Below are 15,351 nucleotides of genomic sequence, written 5' to 3'. Positions count from 1 at the left end.
ATAACTAAACTGCTTAGTGCTGGGATTTTTTCCATTTAGTTTTTCATGCTGTACATGCAGGCTTTAACGGATTTCTCTTCTCCTTCAGTGACCTGTGCATGGAGTGTGCCTTGCAACTGGAGACCTGCCCTTTGTGTCGACAGGAAATCCAAACCCGAGTCAGACAGATCTCTCACATTTCATGACACAGGTGGAGAAATACCACAGACTTGTTTTTAACAAACTCCAACCAATGCCGAAAGGGGAAAGCATCTCTAACAAATCTTTACGCACATAGAACCATAGCCACGGCCAGATTTCATGCTAAACTGTAATCTGTTTATCTTAAAAAATGAAATCTTTAATAAGCTATTTCGAGTTGCCAGCGATGAGAACCAGTTTCAACAGTAAGGAGAGCTGGTAGGTCAGCGTGCTATGGCTATTGGTTCCTCCAAGCAAGACCATAGGAGAGTGTCTCTCTTCTTCCCCCTTTCCTTCTCGCCTGTCGCAAGTGCTGAAAAAGTTTGCACTGGAAGTATGCGTACAATGCATTTTAGAAAAGAAGAGAAAAGAAATATCTCCTAAAACAGGGCTGTTCTGTCTTGTGCTCAAAAGTCTCGATTTTTGGCAGAAGTCAGTACTAAAAAGAGAATGCCAATTTTTCCTGTTTGATGTAGCCTCCTGCTGGTCAGAGACTCTGTATCTTCCGACAGTGGATATTAAACTGCTCAAAGACTTAATCTGTACACGGACTGATTTGAAAAGACAGTGTGGAGACCGTAGAGAAACTCACATGTTTTAATAACTTGGTGATTCCAAAGAATGTTCTGATTTGTTTTTAACCGTTAAAAGATCGGTGGTATTTTCAAGTACATAATGTTTCTGATGCTTTTAACTTCAGTACCCACATTTTTTTTGTGAGGATATAATTTTCAGGAGGTATTCTTAACTAATTATTACGCTGGACTGGAATTAATTTGATATTCTGGGTATTTTTTAAGGTATCATCAAGCATCTTTTTTAATCAGTGTTGTTTTTGAAAGTTATGTTCACTTTGGAAATATTGAGCTATCTGAAAAGATTGGAGGAGAACTTTGGGCCAGTTTATTTAAAAAAAAGAAATGTTATTCGGATAGCAAGTTCAGTCTTACTCTAACTCTTGAAAAATGCACCTTGCTTGCCACGTGTCGGTCCTGCTCTGAGCAGGTTTGGGGTCACACTTCATATTTGTGGTAGGAATCATACAGTGGGAATCTCTGTTCCAGTTTAATTACATGTTTGTGACGTTTGTGTGTTAGGGATGCATTTCAGCAGGCAGCTTTTGACTGTTTTACTAGGTTTCTACAAGGAATCAGGGTTCACAGCTGGTGTTGGAGTAGCACAAAAATCAGTGGAGTTATGCTTATTTTGCACCAACTGAGGATATGACTCAGTCTCTTCCAAGACTTGTACAGGTTGCTTTTTTAAATTATCTGCCTCTATAGTAGAACTTTACTAATTCACACACAACTTACACCAAAAACATCCTACTTCTTGGCAGCAATTCAACAGCAGAGGCTGCTGTAGTGAATTCTCATGCTGCAATGTATCTCATTTTTAAAATCTTTCATTATCTTTATTGTACTATCAAGTATTAACAAAGCAGAGCTGAAGCTGCTTCTTCCTACTGAGCACTCCTGCTTCCTGCTGACCTAATGAGGAGCCGAGAGCTCTGCACACAGGTCCCAGCGTCAAGCTCTCTAGCAGCTCCTTTCACCTTCTGCCTTTGCTAACTCGAGGGTGCTGAATTTCATCCAGAGATTTGGGGGGGGGGAAGTGTCTCCATTGAACCTCTGGAGTACAGTGTGTGAATTAGGGAAGTTCTGTCCATCGTTTTCTTGTTGACTTTTTCCCAAATACAGACTGAATCCAAAAATGGAGTGCTGGTTAGTCTTTTTGCTAAAATTTGAATGCTCTTCCACCTTGGATGCCTGTTTTGATTAAAATCAGACTGGCAAATCTGTGCTGGGGGGACCTCACTCCCTTGCTGACTATACGCTACCATGTTTTGCTGTACTCCACGTTGCCAGTCAGGGCCGAGTCCCTCCCTGCTCGGTGCTGAATGAGCGAACGTGAACACCATCACTGCCACAAGGATCTTAGACTCTCAGAATCACTTGAAGTTTTAAATGCTTCCAAATGCAATGATGCAAAGATACAAACCATACTTAGGAAAGAGGTGGGACAGAACCATTTTGAACTCTGCCTTAATAGATTCTAGTAACTTCAGGGCTTTGGTTTCCCTGGCCAGGATTAACTGAGGTAAAATTTTCAGAAGTGCCTAGGACTCCTGATTTGTATGCTGTTATGAGATTAAGCTCTTAAGACCCGGGTCCACAAAGGCTTCTAGGTGTCTGGTGTCCCACTGAAACGGAGGTGACCGAAGAGCCTTTGTGGACACGGGACTAAGTGCCTGTGTTCTTTGTTGAAAAGACGTGAATGCTTTGGAAAATTTTGCCCCAGACCGTCTTCCATGCAGCTGGTGCTGGGCAGAGGAAGCCGATGGCACCGGCGGAGGGAGCTGTGTTGCAGAGAACTGTCCTGTTCATTTCACAAAGGGAAAGACTGTACAATTCGACTGGCTTCCTGCTGAAATCCACGACGATGGGGGTGTCTTTGTAAAGCTCGATCCTCCGTGACCGGTGCAGCGCCCGCCTCTGTCCCTGCACGCCCCGAAGCCTCCGGGGTGGCGGAGGGGAGGCAGCGGCTCTGCAGGCCCTCAGGTGGGGAAGCGAGTTGTAGCAAAGTTGTCCGTTCAACAATAAAAACCTCTTGAAGGCTATTTGTTGTTCTTTAATTCTTTCGCTTCTGCTGGGAGCCGGGGTTCCAACCGTTTCGGTGCCGGAGGGTGAGGCAGGCGGCACAAGAACACGAAGAACAGCTCTGAGGTGTGCCTGGGTTCCCTGTCCTCTGTGAGGGGAAAGCCTGCTCTAATAACGGCGGGGGGTTGCTGCGTGGCTCCTAACGAGGCGCATGATCTATGTTTTGTTTTTCTTTCCTCCCGAGGACAGCCTCCTGCTGCCCGGACGCCAAGCTCTGCCCAGGCCGCCGGTGCCAGCCCTCCGCCAGGCCCGACGGCCCACCATGGCGGCGGGCACCGCCTTCCCGGCGCGTTCTCATTGGGCCTTCGGGCTGTGGGCGGGCCCTCCACGGCCGTCCCCGCTCTCCGATTGGCTGCGGGCGGGGCGGAAGGAAGGGAGCGTTTCCCAGGAGACGGCCGGGCTGGAGGGGAAGGCGCGCGCGTCGGGGAGGCGCCGCTGGCTGCCGGGCTCGGTAGGTGCGGGGCAGCCCGGACCCTGCGCCCCTCTCCGGGGCCGGTGACACGGGCCCGACTCCCGCCTTCCTCGGGAAGGGGGGATTGACGAGGGCCGGTCTCCTGGGTTCCATTCGGGGAGGGAAGATGACGGCTCGGTCGTCTGGGTCTCTCTGAGGAGGGGGAGGTGGGGAGGGACGGGGCTGGGGCCTTCGCCCTCCTCAGGGGCCGGGACTGAGAAGGGGGAGGCGGGGGTCACGCTCATCCCCCTTCCTGTACTACAGAGCTGGCTCCCACCCTGGCGGGCTGCCCTGAGGGCCGGCCTTGGGTGTCACCCAGGACGGGTGGCGGGGCAGGGTGTCCCCAGCACGCACCCAGGGGGCCGCCGGCCCGTCTGCAGTGGCCGTGGGTGCTGTGTGATGGGTCAGCAGGGCACAGGTCCCGTGCGTGGGTCAGCAGCTGCTCACAGCCGCGGGCCGGGGGCCTGGCCCATGGGGTGGCTGTCCTAAGTCTGGCCCGTGAGCTCTCCGGGACACACTGGACCAGGGTGACATCTTCATCTTACCTGGCTTTGTTTTCTTGTGTCTTTATAATAGTCAGTCATAGATGCTTCAGGAGAAAGGACGTAAAGGTCACCTAAGACCCCTTTGCAGGGTTTTGCAGATGTGTGTAGTTTTGAGCCTGCAAATAAAGATAGTAAACGATTTTTAAAATAATCTACATTGCAGCATGAGAACTCACTGCAGCAGCCTCCGCTGTTGAATCGCTGCAGGTGTGCGCAGCTTTGAGCTTGTTGTCTGAGTCTACAGAGAAAGTTCCCTGAGGGTTTGGGTTATTACAGAAAAGAAGTAGCAGTAACTTTGGAAGAATGTGATTGTGAAATTCCTACATTTAGAAATTAAAAGGTTCTCTCCTGATTTGCTGTTTGAGAAGCGTATGGTAAAACAATTGAATTTGTATTAATGCCAAGTCGCACGTTATTCCTTAGCGTTTTGTCCAAAAAGAAGAAATAACCACTATCAGCAGCAGTATAGCAGATTGCCTCTCCTCCGGTCTGGTTATGCCGTAATGATGGAGACTTCTGACGAAGAAAACTTTGGTGTAGCGGTGTAAGTACACTACATTCTAGTCATACTTTTGATAAACTATTTCCTAGTTAAAATATTTTAACAGGAATATAATTACAAGAATGAATTTACACCACTGATTAGCAGATTCTGCCTCTTAGGAGAACAAGGGTGCAGAACGCAAAGCTCCAGGAGGAAATATCATTTCAGAGTTTAGATGAAGTCAAACTAAATATGAACGGGAGTGTTGATCTGCTGGAGGGTAGGACGGCTCTGCAGAGGGATCTGGACAGCCTGGATTGATGGGCCAAGGCCAACTGTATGAGGTTCAACAAGGCTCAGCGCCAGGTCCTACACTTGGGTGACAGCAACCCCAGGCAACGCGACAGGCTTGGGGAAGAGTGGCTGGAAAGGAGCTGGGGGTGTTGGCCGACAGCTGGCTGAATACGAGCCAGCAGTGTGCCCAGGTGGCCAAGAAGGCCAACAGCACCCTGGCTTGTATCAGGAATAGTGTGGCCAGCAGGACCAGGGCAGTGACCGTCCCCCTGTACTCAGCACTGGTGAGGCCGCACCTCAAGTGCTGGGTTCAGCTTTGGGCCCGTCACTACCAGAAGGACATTGAGGTGCTGGAGCGTGTCCAGAGAAGGGCAACGAAGTGGTGAAGGGTCTGGAGCAGCTGAGGTCTGATGGGAGCAGCTGAGGTCTGATGGGAGCAGCTGAGGGAACTGGGGTTGTTTAGCCTGGAGAACAGGAGGCTGAGGGGAGACCTGATAGTTCTCTGCAGCTCCCTGAAAGGAGGGTGTAGCCAGGTGGGGGTCGGTCTCTTCTCCCAAGTAACAAGCAACAGGACAAGAGGAAACGGCCTCAAGTTGTGCCGGGGGAGGTTTAGATTGGAGATTAGGAAAAATGTCTCCACCCAAAGGGTTGTCAAGCCCTGGGACAGGCTGCCCAGGGAAGTGGTGGGAGTCCCTGTCCCTGGAGGGATTTCAAAGACGTGTAGATGTGGTGCTTGGGGACATGGGTTAGTGGTGGGCTGGGCAGTGCCAGGGTTACAGTTCTGCACGATGATCTGAAGGGTCTTTTCCAACCAAAACGATTCTATGATTCTATAACTGCGATGAGCGTAGCACCAGATACCTCTTGCTGAGTAATCAAAATAAACATTACCTATGTAATAAAAACTGGGGGGGTTGTGTTAATTTTAAATTCAAAATTTCTCTTTCCTTTTCAAGACCATATGTTGTCATGGATTGTAAGAGGAGATTATCTCTCTGTGTTTGAATACGCTCCTTCTAGACGTGTGAGACTTTTTACAGGTGCCTTCAACCAAATTGTACACAGGTAGATGCTAGGATGCTGCTTCACCCCATGTTTGTCTGGCATACTCTTCTCCTAAAGCTTGTGTGCCGGTGCCTCTGTTGCTCTAGTTCGTAGATTTGGTTTGTTTGTGATACTCTGCGGACTGAAGGGCCATGGGCTCCCTGGGCTTCAGCAGCACGGGTAGTGCTGGCCTAGGCTAGGCATGACGAGGCAACAGAGGCTTAAACCGCCAGATGGGTGAGCGTGTGCTGCTTCGCGTGTGTGTGGATTCAGATGTGTATAGAGAGATGGAATTGCTGCTATTTTGAAATGGTTAAAATTCCACTATTTGCCTTACAGGCTTAAAACAGGGTGTAAATTAATACTTTAATTTTTCTGTTGCTGTTAGAATAAGCTATAAAACTAGTAGTGGCGCTTATTTGGAGGGAAAGAAAGAGTGGCAATTATCCATAGCAAAGTCTCCTGCCCTTGCATGTGAACGGAAAGCGATGAGCCCTGTTGCTGAAGTGGTTAAGTGTGATGCTTGGGGTTTGTAATGCTTCCACTGTGCGGTGCCAGCTCCTCTCCTGGCAGTGTCCTGCCCTCTGTGGAAGAGCATGCTTTTCCAGTCCCTCAGCTCGGCTTTGCCCCTTCCCAAGGCTTAACAGATCAGAAATGTTGCTAGAACATCACTTGGTGATCAGACGCCTTTTTAAAACAAGTATCTTTTCATTTTTCCTGGTCAGAATGAGCCCTATGTCTCATTATAATTAAACTGTCAGTTAAACTGTTGTTGGATTACTTTCACTGGACTGTTATTCAGTAGCAAAGTAACTTTAATGAGTTTTTTAAAATTTAGTCTGTGAAAGTGTTCTGCTCTGGTTACTAAAGAGAAGTTTGAAAGAGGAATAGACATTTAATTTTATTTCAATTTAAATGGTGCTTTTGCTCATCAAAGCTGATTTTTTTTCTTAAAGACAAATGTCCTATGAGGCTTGTTTCCCTCATGTGTGAGAAAAGCCTGTCTTCCATCTGCTGGAGAATATAGGAAGAGCTCATCCCCCACTAAAGATGAGCTCTGAATGCCAAGGCCAAGGAGATCCTGTGGTTTATTTATTGTGTGTGAACAGGCTGCACAATAATAAATTTCGGAGAGGGATCCAGCGTCCTGAAATGCTGGTACCAAAGGTTTCCTCACTGGATGACTTCAGATCCACAATGGTGTTTGATATTTGCTCATGATAGAATGGCTTTAGGAGATGATGCCATTTATTTGTAGCATGCAGGGATGTTTCTTGCATGAGAAAAATACTGACATTTCTTCAGTTACATAATACTTGTGTATACATTGAGTTTAAGTGGTTCCACAAGAGCGAGTATTTCAAAATATTCTCCAGAGTGGCAAGAGTTCTGTGATCACCATGTAGAGTTCCGCAGGGCAGAGAGCAGAAGAAAAGCTTGTGGCAGCAGCTGGGATTTGTGGGTTGGAAAATGCTTAATTTGCTGTTCTAATTACACTCTTTACATCCTTCTGCACCAGGACTGGAATTACCTTGCCAGTAAAACAACATTTATTTTTTTTCAGTTAGGCACCTTACTGGGGGGGGAAATACAGTAGAGGCCTGATGAGAATCCCCATGAAGCAGTATTACCATCAGTGTCCTGGATTAGTTTGTAGGTTGAAACTAGGAAATTATCCACTTATCTTGTAATTACTGGGCTTATTTGTGCTTAGGCTTTTGTTAACACTTTAATTTTAACTTTTATTTCTGCTGTGGTTGAAATGTATATTTATGCGGTACCGTCTTTCCTTTCAGCTCCTCCCCTTCTGATGCAGAGTTTGATGCAGTTGTTGGGTATCTGGAGGATATTATAATGGGTAAGCTCTGCAAGCAGTTAGAGACAGCAAGATGGGTGCTACACATATTGCAAACTGCTCTTCTGTTAGCAGACATACAGAGCCAAAACAGCCCCTGCCTGCTTCATGGAAGCTTTCCTTCCTCTGTTCCATGACCCCGAACCTGGTAGCGTAGTAAAACTATGCATAAAAGTCTTTTGTGTGCTGTTCGCACAACAGTGTGCTTATGAGTCTTAAAAATTATTCCCTGTACCACTGCAATGCACTCCTTCATAAATAAACACTAAAGACATTTGTAAATCTCACATACAAATCAAAGCTTTCTGGAATTTTTATACCCTTTTATAAAGGGGATGCGAGAGACTGTGAGAGGAGTCTTCCATTGCCCAGCTCCGTCTCAACTTCTCCTAACCTGCTTCTCATTTTCTTAGCAGCTGCCATGCTTTGTGCAGGCAATTTGCTGTAGTGCCTAGCTGTTGCGACTGCAGGCACCCTCTGTAACCTGCAATATAGAGTGCCCGTGCTGCAGTTTAAGCGTGTTGTTCCTTGTCCTGCCTCTGCTGAACACGGAGAACAGTTTATTTCCTCTGTTTCTGCAGCAGCATTGTGTAACTGGAGGTGGCTGTCATCACATCTCACCACTTTTCACTTTTTGAGACTATCCTGAGTGATTTTTTTGCATGTAACTTGTACGTATGCATGCATACAGTTGTAACGTGGCAGCAAGAATGTCAAATGGCGCCGATCTCATCGTGTGAGCTTAGGCAGTAAAATGTGCTAAATTCTCAGGACCGTAATTTTAACTGAGAAATCAGTGTGTGCAAGGAGTTAGTTTACAAGATGCCAAAACAGAATTCATGCTAATTGGCCCTTGGCTGCTTCATAAGAACAGCATTTAATCTTTTTGACCACATCCTTCCCAGAGAGATGCAGATTCTGCAGCCTCGGTTGCCTGGTGATGTATTTGAATCTGGAGAAATGCCAGCAGAACTAATTTTGAATGTGTGAGGGTTTAGAAAGCTGAGAGTGGTGTATTTTAACGCTGTGTATAAGTAAACTTTATACCTTGTCTGTTGAATTCACTGGTGAGCTACCACATTCATTTTTATTCTTGTTTCCTTCGACAACTGGGAAAAAATTCTTCAGCAATTTAATGTGGGAATTTCACTAATAGTTTTTAATACAAGGGGAAAAAATATTTTGAATTCTTGTAGGGAAGAGGTATTCACTTTATGAAAAAATACAGATGTTTTGCAGACTTGAGATCCTGAACAAAAAGGCGTTCAGAATAAATAACCTTATTAATAAAACATAAAGCCCGTGGACTTTTTTTGCTAATACTAAGTGTAAATGAAACTTAGAATAAGTAATTGTAGACCTTGCTAGGTGGACGTATTCATCCCATCCCATTCTGACTGCGGGGCTGCTGTCGGAGCGCAGGCTGATGTGGGCATCACGTCACGTCACATCACATCACATCCCTTAACTGAAGAGGCACTGTCTCAGCCTCTGTCTTCTCACAGATGGGTCAGGAGTGGTGGCCCAGCGGCAGCTGCCGACTGCACGTGTGCAGCACTCCGTGGTTACAGCAGGGGAGCAGAGGGCGAGTGAATGTGGGGTTTGTGTTACTAAAAGGATGACTAAACTCCTAACTGTATGATGTGTTTTTGTTGCGGCCCAGATGATGATTTCCAGTTAATACAGAGGACTTTTATGGAGAAGCACTACCAGGAGTTCGATGACTCAGAAGAAAACAAGCTCATCTATACTTCTATTTTTAATGAATATGTAAGACACTTTTTCCTATTTTTCATATGTATTGCTGCTTTTTTTTTTTAATCAAGCCAGGGGCAGGTCCTGTAATCCCCCCTTTGTAAAATACTGGGTTTATGGAGCAGACCCAACATACAGCCTGCTGTACTGCCTCCTGTCTTTTTCTGAAGCACAGTTATCATCTGTGAGCAAGAAAGATATTTTCTGGAGCTCTAGGTTCCTTTCTCCTTGTTTCACCTGAAAACTTCTATAGATGTTTTGGAAGTTGTGTAACTCCCTTGAATAGAAATTTAGCGTATTGCTGTAGTAAATAGTGTGTTTAACATGTGTGCGTATCAAAGTCTGTTCTTTTCCAGTTGTATTATTTTGTGTATTGGACACTTTTATTGAACACAATTACGTTCTTCATGCGAAGCATAATTATGAAACTATACCAGCTTACTAGACAATACCATTACATGAGTTAAAAATAATTTGTAACTAGATACAAATAGTCAGTGTTTGTTCTCACCAGTAATCCCAGCAAAAACGTTCAGCTCTGTGCCTCAGTGGTGATGTGAATACTTGAACTAAGGAAACTGCAGTTGTTTGCCCAGTAGGACAATACAAAGTGTCCGTAAGGAAGATGCGCTGTTTTGAAATTTGCTCCTGACATTCGTCCTGATGTTATAGGGGTGGTTGGTTTGGTTTGTTTCAGATCTCTTTAGTAGAGAAATACATCGAAGAAAAGTTGCTTGATCGGATTCCTGGTTTTAATATGACTGCTTTCACAATGTCATTGCAGTAAGTCTCTGCTTTGCTTTTGTTTGGGGGGTGGCTTGTGTGCCTCTCCATTAATTCTTTTTATCTAGATTAAAGCTAAAGTTTGACAGCTCTCTCTTTAGAAAGAGGTTCCTCTTTAATTATTTAAAAAAAAAAAAAAAGTGTTCACACAGGTAATGACTGACCACTTTTCTTGCCTTCAGCGTGTCCTGCTACTCTAAATTTCTGAACTGTCATGCTGAAATATTTTGGGTTTTAAGGGGTAGGAAGAGAAATCAGAATGAGAACACTGGAGGGTTTTCATAATCATTGTCACTTTGAAACCAGACCCTTAAAAGCTTAGGTCTGGTTTATCCCTTCCAGGCTCTGTGTTAGACACTTAAGTAACCTGGCAGTCGTTCAAGAGTCGCATGACAAAATGCCTTTATTGCGATTCTTGTACAAAGCTTTCAGAGAAGAGTTTGGTTTGTCTTAAGCTTTTGCATTTGGTCACTTTAACTTAACCAACTTCATGAAGAGATCACTTTTGAAAGATCACTGGTTTTCCCCTTGAATAAGAAAATCAAGTGTAATTGGGAGCTGAATATCTTAAAATATTTGAATCAATTTAATTTTTAACTTTTTTTTAAATAAGACATTGGGACGTTACTATGAATGCACATTGTACGCTTAGAAAATAGACTGTTTAAGGTAAAGCTCCTTTTGATAAGAATTAAATAATTAAAAAAAACCCCAAAAAACCAAGCCTTGATGATTAAGAAAATCTTGTTGAAATATGCTCATATGGGAGCACAGAATCTTTCTTCCAAAATGTTCTCATCAAAAGTCCCCTACCAAATATCATCAGTGCAGTCCCTCATTCATGAGGAATGTGTACGAACATTCTGTGCCTCTCCTCAACCTTTCTCACCTTCCAAGGGACCCTCTAGCTGTTGCAGTGCTCAAGATAAATAGAGATAAATGCCACTTGACTGTTACTTCTGTGACTTAAAGGTCAGTTGCTATGTCTGGTTTTCAAGGACTGATGTGATACTCTTAGGTCTTGGGTTTAGATAAATATAATATATTAATGTACTTGGATTAGAAATACTGCAAGATAGTATTTGGCTGAAGTTTTGCTTTATGATAGACATTTGTGTTTAAATTTTGATATTGTTCTACTTGTCCCAGTATCCTTTTTGACCTCATACTATTTTAAAATAAAGAATTTATTTCCCACACAATTTTCTAATTCCCCAACTTTTTCTCTCTATAGACAGCACAAAGAGGAAATGGCAGGTGATATATTTGATATGCTTCTCACATTTACTGATTTTCTGGCTTTCAAAGAAATGTTCTTGGATTACAGAGCTGTAAGTATGTCACATTGTTTATTTTCACTGGCATAATGGCTGTTGGTTTTGTGTAGCTCTGCCTGAGCGTACCAAAGGCAGTGTTACTACAGTAGGTAGCAGCATTTATTCAAAGGCTGTACAGGGTTGAAAAGAAAACAGCTTCACTGAGTGGCTATTTAAACTCAAAATGCATATTTAATAATTTCTAGAAAACACAAATGAAGCTGGCATATGGAGCAGTTCTTCCGAAACACACGCTTTCTGCATCTTTGAACGTTGGTTTCCACCTGAACACAAGGGAACACTTTTTCTCTGGGTGGGTGCCAGAACCCAGGCACAGGTTGCCCAGAGAGGTTGTGGAGTCTCCATCCTCAGAGATACTCACAAGGTCCTGAGTGGCCCTGCTTCAGTAGGGAGTCAGACCAGAGATCCCTTCCCACCTTGAGCATTCTGTCATTCCATGATACGGCTCTGTTTGTTTGGGGTTTTTTCCGCAGCCAATCCAAAAATAGCTTTTTAAGCTTATTCCATTTGTATTTCTCCTCCTCTCTGTCTGGGCTGGAGAAACAAACAAACAAAAGTATTAAGGTTTTTGGATGAAATACGTGTAAACTCTCTCCAGTGTCTGTCCAGTCACATTTTAGAAAGGAGCAAAAGAGTCAAAACTGTTGCCAGATTTATGTCCTCTGCCACCTCCTCCCACCCCTTTAAGTTTTATGAAAATAGGGGCAGGTTGAAGAGAAAGAGACAATCCACGTCTGAGTGGCAGGAACAGTTTCAGTTGGAGTTTGCACCTTGGGTTCACCTGAGGCAAGCCACAGAAGTTAGATTTTTGTTCATTCCTTGGGTTCTGGGTGAGCCTGCTGCTGGCCGTTCTTGACCAGAGGGAAGCAAGGCTCTGCTCTGACCGCAACTACAGCTGGCAGAGTGACAGCAACCTTACTCTGCCTTTCCTGCACAATCTCTTCTTGAAGTTTGAGTTCACCTACAGATACAAATAGGAGAAAATAAATGCTCTGCTAGGCATTTTCAAGGCTCGCAGCAAGCTGCATGCAATTATCGATGTTCAGGTAACATGTAGTTTTATATTGATTTGATGTAACTAACAGAATATTAATTATCTGTTTCATTTTTTGAACTACTTATTCCAAAACAGCATTGAGTCAAGGATTTCTTTGTCTTCCATTTTTCTAGGAAAAAGAAGGTCGAAGTCTGGATTTAAGCAGTGGGTTAGTGGTGACTTCATTAAACAAATCATCAATATCCTCCTCCTAGAACAGTTTGTGCACTATTTTCCTTCTCCAGAGGAGTGCTGCTGCTTCCATTTGGACATTAAAACACTAAAGGTCATGAGAATCAAGGTGCTTTCATGTGATGAAAACTCACTCACCTGCAGAGGCCTGATCTGAGAAACATGTTTGTGAATTCTGGTTGTTATTCGTGACCACAGAAGATGACAATTTCAGCTCTACCGGAGTAATTGTTTTTAAGAACTACACAGTATTTGCACACCAGCCTAACTGTTGCGCAGGCTGAGAAGCCCAGCAGACCAAGAGGACAGTAAATAGGGCTGTGTGCGGGTTGTTTGGGTTGGTGTCTTCACCATCTCCCCAAAACGTAGAACTTTTTGGAATTAAGATGACAGTGTAAAAAGAGTATGCCCTTCCAGCTCCTGGAAGGACGGGTGTGAATGCATAACCTCCAAGTTCCTCCCCGTCAATGTTTTGTTGTTTGGGTTTGTGTTTTTTTTAGATACTTTCATATGATTTTAAGTGCTACAGCTTTCTAACAGAAGAATATGCTTTGATATGTAGATGTTCTACCATAAGATTGCCCCTCAGCTCTGACAGTTGATACGTTAGTGTATAAATCTGTTTGCTCTCTGGCTTTTATAAGTAATCCTTAACATGCAAACTTCTCTGATTCACTTTTGTTCAGGCCCCAGCTATTCCACGTTGGGAAAAATAACCATGATGAACTGAAATCTGTCCTGTGAATGCAATTTCTGACTTTTTTTTTCGACAGAGGCATGGCTGCGTTAGTTCTAGGAATACAAGCTGGACGGTAGGTTGGGCACAGACGTGTTTTACCACCATGTCATTTACAGCATGCTGTTAAACTGTTAGCGACGTGAGTGCAGCAATGCATTTTTCCAGCATCCGTTGACAAAAATAGAGGAGTGGCTTGGTGGTGCAACTGTAGCCATAAGGCTGTGCATCTCTGTTGGCGGTTGGAATTAAACAGGCTGGTGAGCAGAACCCTGGGCTCTGTCCTGCAGCAGGGCAGATGCCCTTCCACAACAGTGAAGGTGTTGATCGACGGCCATCACCTGATGAGAACCTACCCCAGACAAAGCAAAAATACGGCCAGGCCGGGACAAATTTTTGTTTGTGGACAAATGTCTTACAAGAACAAAGGAGATTAAATCCTGTTCCTATTGATGTCTAGCAGTGATTTCAACAGTACTGGGGTTTTGTTCTTCAGCTGAAATAGTTTTTGGAGACTAGTGAAGACTCCTAGCTGTGCAGGCAAAAATAAGCAATACTTGTACTACAAAACATGAGAAAATCAAACAGCACAGACCATAATGGCTTTTTAAAGGCTGGCTAGCAACGCGAAGTATAGTGTCCTAGTATTGTCACTCTGTATACCAAATTTATGAGTGCTGCAGTAGTTGGTCACATTAGGTTTCTAGTATGTCGTGCTCGTGGCTCTGCAGTTTTTTGTCTGCAGTTACTCTAGTGTGTTGAAATCTCCTTTGTAAGTGCTCACATCCAGATACATACACACACGCTAGCCTTTAAAATAAAAACAACCCGAATGTACCCCTTCAGAATAAACATTGGGTCGTGTTTTTACTACAGACTCGATGCAGCTCCCCTGCCCTGTGATTCCTGAGGTTAACATCGGAGAAATGCAAGGCTTAAATCTGGTTGGGTTTCTGTCATCAGCGTGTGGGCTGCAGTTCTTCAGTTAACTCCTTAACTCTTTTATAATGGTCACTTTTTCATGTCAGGAACAGATTTTATCAAATTTTAAAAGAATCCTGTTGATGTATTTTCATTGTTGAGCTAAAATAATTATTTGCAGCTAAAACTAAAAATATCCCTGTCATTTTTTTTTTTTACTGAAAAAAGGTTTCATTCTTTAACAATTGTTTCAATTAATTACTGAAAGTAATGGCCATATAAGTGAATACCGCAGGCGGTTATATTCTGAAGAGAATTCTGTTGTATTTTAAGCAAGGTCTCCTGTCATTTCAGACACTACAAGGCACGGTTGGGGATGAATTCTTATTTTGACAGGGAATGTATCTCGGTGTTTCCTGCAACGCCTTTCTGCCTCTGTGCCGCTCTCCCGTCTGTGTTTTCCGTGGGCTGCAGTTCCCAGAACTCATCCCTGGTTCGATGCATTTTCTGTCAGGCAAAGGGGCTTTTTAAAGAGATTAAATTTCTCTGTGTAATGGACTATCGGTGTGCAAGGCTGACTTCATGTCGTAACAATGCATGAAGAGGTTAATTTTCTTACTGATTTATATGTATATATATATTGATAGTTGTGGAAACGTGGCCTGCCCTTTTAGCTCCCCGAAAGCCAAAGGCAGGCAGGTCGGCCAGGGCCCACCGTGTTTGCCCACTTTTCAGTTCACACCTTCCATTATCGCAGTTCACTTCCCTGAGCCTCTGCAGACAAGCTGCTAAACCTTTTCCCATGCAGAGCATGCCGTAAATTTTCCAGCATAGCTCGCTGTGCACCAGCTCTCCTGTGTAGAAATATCTGGAAATAAATTGAACTCGTTTCATGTATTTTTATTAGCTTGTGCGAGGAGGGTGCGAAGGGCAAAGCTGCTGCGTCCGGCTGGGATTCGATTCTAGTTCTGACAAATGCCAGCCCGTGTCCCCGAGAAACAAAAGGTGAATTTATCATCTGCAGCGTGGTGCTGTGTTCTCCCGAGGCGCTGACCCTCGGTGTGTTCCCAGAGCGTTT

At 44.2% G+C, this 15,351-nt stretch overlaps 2 protein-coding genes across 7 annotated transcripts in view; both read left to right on the top strand.

The window, feature by feature from the left end:
- Positions 1-2,800, top strand: part of RSPRY1 (ring finger and SPRY domain containing 1) — a 39,875-nt gene extending 37,075 nt beyond the window's left edge. For all 6 annotated transcript variants that reach the window (XM_054840251.1, XM_054840253.1, XM_054840252.1 and 3 more), the window contains one exon: positions 89-2,800. In XM_054840251.1, coding sequence (XP_054696226.1) covers positions 89-185 — 97 coding nt within the window. In that variant the 3' untranslated portion in view covers positions 186-2,800. The remainder of the gene's footprint in view (positions 1-88) is intronic.
- Positions 2,801-3,209: 409 nt separating this feature from the next.
- On the top strand, positions 3,210-15,170 carry ARL2BP (ADP ribosylation factor like GTPase 2 binding protein). Its single transcript, XM_054840279.1, has 7 exons — positions 3,210-3,291; positions 4,260-4,380; positions 7,455-7,516; positions 9,177-9,283; positions 9,966-10,051; positions 11,286-11,382; positions 12,559-15,170. The coding sequence occupies exons 2-7, from the start codon at positions 4,340-4,342 to the stop codon at positions 12,637-12,639; spliced, it is 474 nt and encodes a 157-aa protein (XP_054696254.1). The 5' UTR covers positions 3,210-3,291; positions 4,260-4,339; the 3' UTR covers positions 12,640-15,170.
- Positions 15,171-15,351: the final 181 nt, after the last annotated feature.

This window comes from Grus americana, chromosome 13, assembly GCF_028858705.1.
Source record: "Grus americana isolate bGruAme1 chromosome 13, bGruAme1.mat, whole genome shotgun sequence".
Classification (NCBI taxonomy): domain Eukaryota; kingdom Metazoa; phylum Chordata; class Aves; order Gruiformes; family Gruidae; genus Grus; species Grus americana.
The sequence above is the reverse complement of the archived record's forward strand: the minus strand, read 5'-3'. Positions and strand labels throughout refer to the sequence as shown.